The sequence below is a fragment of the Prionailurus viverrinus genome, chromosome A3 (assembly GCF_022837055.1).
Source record: "Prionailurus viverrinus isolate Anna chromosome A3, UM_Priviv_1.0, whole genome shotgun sequence".
NCBI classification, from domain to species: Eukaryota; Metazoa; Chordata; class Mammalia; order Carnivora; family Felidae; genus Prionailurus; species Prionailurus viverrinus.
In genome coordinates, this window is record NC_062563.1 from 119,149,014 (window position 1) to 119,153,285 (window position 4,272).

The following is a 4,272-nucleotide window of genomic DNA, read 5'->3' on the forward strand; positions in this document are numbered from 1 at the left end:
CCTCTCCCCACGCCCCCCGCAGGCTCCAGGGCCGGAGCCGGGATCGGAGGGATGGGGACCCGGGAGGCCGCCAATGGGAGGGTCGTGGGAGGAGCCCCGGGAGAACGGGGTCGAAGGGGGGGGCAGGAGGGGGATGACGGCTGCGAGAACCCCAGCGGGGCGGGGCGGGCCGGCACGTCCCGGTCGGGCTGCGGCGGAGCGAGCGGGGCCAGCTCTGCAGAAGGCGGCGGCTGGCTGGCCGGGACGGTCACATCCCGCTGCAGGGGCCGGCGGAGCAGCCGCACTGCCTCCCGCACCCGGACTCAGGCCAGCGGCCAGGCCGCGCCGGCACCGCCCCCTGCTCGAGGACAGACTACGCGGCCCGTCCGAGCTCTGGGGGCCCCGCAGCCCCGCGGCCGGCTCCCGCTACGCCTCCGCTCGCCCTCTGCCCGCAGCTCGGTCCCGCGCTGCCCCCCGCGCCGGGCCCGCGCCGGGATGGGGTAGGGGCAGCGCCACGGAGTCGGGCGATGGGCCGCCCTCTGGGCACCGAGCAGCCCCCCGAGGCCTGACCGATCGCGAGGACCGGCGGAGGTGGGTGTGGGCAGGGCAGAGCCACGCACCCGGGTGCCCGGGTGATGCGGGGGCGGAGAAGACGTGGAGGGAAGGGGGGCTCCCGGGATGCTGTGGGCGGTGGGGAGCCCGGGAGAGCTGCTGCCACCGTGCGTTCTGGGCAGTCCTTGAACCCCCCCCCCCCCAACTCCTGCCACCTCCAGGAGCCCCGCCTGGATGTCAAGCGGATGCCCCAGTGCCTCCCAGCGGACTCGGTGGGGACCATGGCTTCGCTGATGCCCCTCTCCCCATATTTAAGCCCCACGGTCCTCCTGCTGGTCAGTTGTGACCTGGGCTTTGTGCGAGCAGGTGAGTAAAGGGGGCGTGGGGTTAACCAGAGCTTGTGGATGGTACCTGTTAACCTGTTAACTCACTGGCACCCACAGACCGGCCTCCCTCTCCTGTGAATGTGACAGTCACTCACCTCAGAGCCAACTCGGCCACTGTGTCCTGGGACGTCCCAGAAGGCAACATCGTCATTGGCTACTCCATTTCCCAGCAAGTATGAATCACCCTTCTGCTCCCTCAACCTGTGTCCTTGGATCTCTGAACATTCCTTCAGTTACCCCCACCCCAGAACTAAGCTCCCCTCCCAATGGTGGGGGAAGCTGGGACCTGGTGTTCCCTCAGTCTCAGGCTGCCTTTTTCACCCTACTCCGTGGAGTGCTTGGAGTTCAAGAGTCCTGGGACTGGTGTGAGACTGCCTTCCTGTCCCATCATCTCCCTGCAGAGACAGAATGGCCCTGGACAGCGTGTGATCCGGGAGGTGAACACCACCACTCGGGCCTGTGCCCTCTGGGGCCTGGCTGAAGACAGTGACTACACAGTGCAGGTCAGGAGCATCGGCCTGCGGGGAGAGAGCCCCCCAGGGCCTCGGGTGCACTTCCGAACTCTCAAGGGTTCTGACCGGCTACCCTCAAACAGCTCAAGCCCAGGTGAGGGTCTCAGCTATTCTCCATTCCCTAAACTTTGGATTCTCTGGCTTTTTACCTGGCCTTTAGCCTCTTGTTTATTTCCCCAAAACCGGCAACACTCTAGCTTAGATGAATAAAAGGATGATTTAATTCATCATACTGCCAAGAAAGGAAGGAAAAAGGTTGGCAGGGGACTGGATATAGACAGGCTGATAATGAATCGTTTGGGGGAAGGGCTTTTAAGCTTCCTTTTACCCATCCTCAGTTCACAGCCTCCACCGCAGCCTGCGTGAGTACTCGCATGCAGCCCTCCTGCTTTTTGGTCGCTAACTACCTGCCCACCAATAGCTTCCTAGAGAGCGGCTACCGGGGGCAACCCTGTGATAAGTCTACCCTGACACTAGTGTCCAGAATCATAGAAGAACTCTGTAGCTGCTCCCCCATAACCTGGAGTCTATTTCCTCCTTCTTAGGTGACATCACAGTGGAGGGTCTGGATGGAGAGCGACCGCTGCAGACAGGGGAAGTGGTCATCATTGTGGTGGTGTTGCTCATGTGGGCTGGTGAGTAAGCAGCTGGACCGGGGGGCCAAGGATTTGGGGGGTGGGGAGCTCAGTGAAGGCAGGACATGGTAAAGGTTGTTGGGAGAAAAGGCAGGGAGAGAAATGGAGTGGGGAGATGCTTAGTTGAGGGGGGTGAGCAGAAGTTGGAGGAGAGGAAGATTAAGAGGGTGGTGCTTGTACATGGGCCCAGAAATTCAAGGATTTTCTAGAAACTGTATGATTATCTCACTGCCCTTCAAGGCTGTGAGTGGAGAGGTCAAGATCAAGGCTCAGATTGTATTGTTGTGTTTCAGCTGTAATTGGGCTATTCTGCCGCCAGTATGATATCATCAAGGATAATGACTCCAACAACAACCCCAAGGAGAAGGGGAAGGGGCCGGAACAGAGTCCTCAGGGAAGGCCAGTGGGGACAAGACAGGTGATGTGGGGTCTGAGGGAGGGAAAGGTGATTTTGCTTCTAGGAGCAGCCATGGAAAGGGAGAAGGGCAAGGAGGGGCAGGAAAAGAAGGAGAATGGATATTTGGGATGGAGAAGGCTACAACTTTGCCACAATTAGAGACTCAAGCCATTTTCTTTTACAGAAAAAGTCCCCATCCATCAACACCATCGATGTATGAATGAAGAAACAGAACCAGAAAACAGATGCACTAGCAACCTGGGGATGGGGATGGGGTCAGGGAGAGCCCCAGCTGGTGATCTGCCCAAGACTGAAGGATCCCAGTTTCCTAGAGGGTAATGACACTCCCACAACCTCAGGCCTGGTACCCATCCTCTTTCCACTGTGAGCAGGGCCAGAAGGTAGGTCTTAGGGTCTGCACCCCTGGACCTGGGGAATGGCTATCAGATGGGATACGTCCTTCCATCCCCCAGGTCCAGGGGAGAGTCACTTACTCAACTGTATCCCATTAGGTCCCAAACGGGACCCCCATTTCACCTGCATCAGGACTCTCGGCATCCCCAGCTGCCCCCACATCTTGCCTCTGGGTCTCAGAGAGGGGTGTTTCTTTGGGGACTCCCCCTCCCCCAGCAAATAAAAGGAAATGTCTGGGTCTGGAGGCAGATGCCGCACTGCACTACTCCAATGTCTTCCATGGAGCCTCGGGTGCTCCCCCTCTCACCCGGTAGCCCCTCCAGCTGCTGGTGACCTCACCCCTTGGACATTTTTCCAATAAAGGTTCTTGGACAAACTGGAGCTGACTGTATGGTATACTGTATAGTATGCTGAAGACATTTCCCCACTGCCTCTCCCCTGACTATAAGGGCCTCTCACCCCACCACCAACTCGACAGGAGCACTATCATTTTTAGGTGTTTGTTTTGATTCTCTAGCCTGGGATGGGTGGAGAGAGGCCAGAAATGGGTGTAGAAAACTAAAGCCCTAGTTCCTTTTGTTTTGTTCAGTGAGAAGGGGGAGAAGGTGAAGAGGGGGATATAAGTTCTCCCGTACCAGTGGAAACTAAGGTTATACCACACGAGAAGGCCAGTAACCTTTTTATGTTCGCTGCCCACGTTGACACCCAAGCTCTTCACCATTTATCCCTGATTCCTCCATCACCCCGAGTTGATTTTCAGAAAAGGACTGAACAGTGTCTTGGGACAAATGAAAGAGCAGCTACACTAATGGATCCCTTGGTGCCACATGCTCCTATCCTGTGCATTCCTGTACCTATTCTTCCCTGCCCTCACTTTCCCTTTTGTCCCCGTCTCTGTCTCTGTTCATTCTGTCGAAAGTCAATAATAACTGTAAAGTGCAAATGAGTTTATATTCACTCTCCGCCACTATGTTCAGAGGAGGATTATGGAAATAAAACTGAGGGGTTGGAATCCCCCCTGTCAAAAGACTTCTACTTTGGGCTCTGGGGTGACTTGTTTCCTGTGAAAATAGGGGCTGTCCTCTACTCTTTCCTAAATTCCAAGGGGGGGTGTGGTGCCAGTGAGAGAAATAGCTGTTGATGTTTGCATCCACTATGGGGGAAAGGATTCAGAACCCAGAACTGGTGTAGACAGCATATGCTACATTTTCTGGAGACGTACAGGTCTTCTCAACTTCGGATCTTTCCAGAGGAGATATATAAATAACTCTCCTTCTCTGCATCTCAGTCTCTCTGGTATGTTACAAGAATTTAGACCAATAATTCTGAAATGGGCCCCAATCCAAAGAGAGATCAAGAAGTCAATATCCCTTCTACTCAAACAAGCTCCAACCCCA

The 4,272-nt window shown here is 56.2% G+C and overlaps 1 protein-coding gene across 2 annotated transcripts; it reads left to right on the forward strand.

Moving 5' to 3' along the window:
• Positions 1-216: 216 nt before the first annotated feature.
• On the forward strand, positions 217-3,904 carry FNDC4 (fibronectin type III domain containing 4). 2 transcript variants are annotated; one of them, XM_047853129.1, is made up of 7 exons: positions 225-570; positions 753-897; positions 975-1,090; positions 1,319-1,523; positions 1,975-2,064; positions 2,358-2,482; positions 2,646-3,904. In XM_047853129.1, the coding sequence occupies exons 2-7, from the start codon at positions 777-779 to the stop codon at positions 2,679-2,681; spliced, it is 693 nt and encodes a 230-aa protein (XP_047709085.1). In that variant the 5' UTR covers positions 225-570; positions 753-776; the 3' UTR covers positions 2,682-3,904. The 2 variants fall into 2 exon arrangements, with proteins under 2 accessions (XP_047709086.1, XP_047709085.1); XM_047853130.1 differs by lacking the exon at positions 2,358-2,482 and having other exon boundaries at positions 217-570.
• The last annotated feature ends 368 nt before the right edge of the window (positions 3,905-4,272 follow it).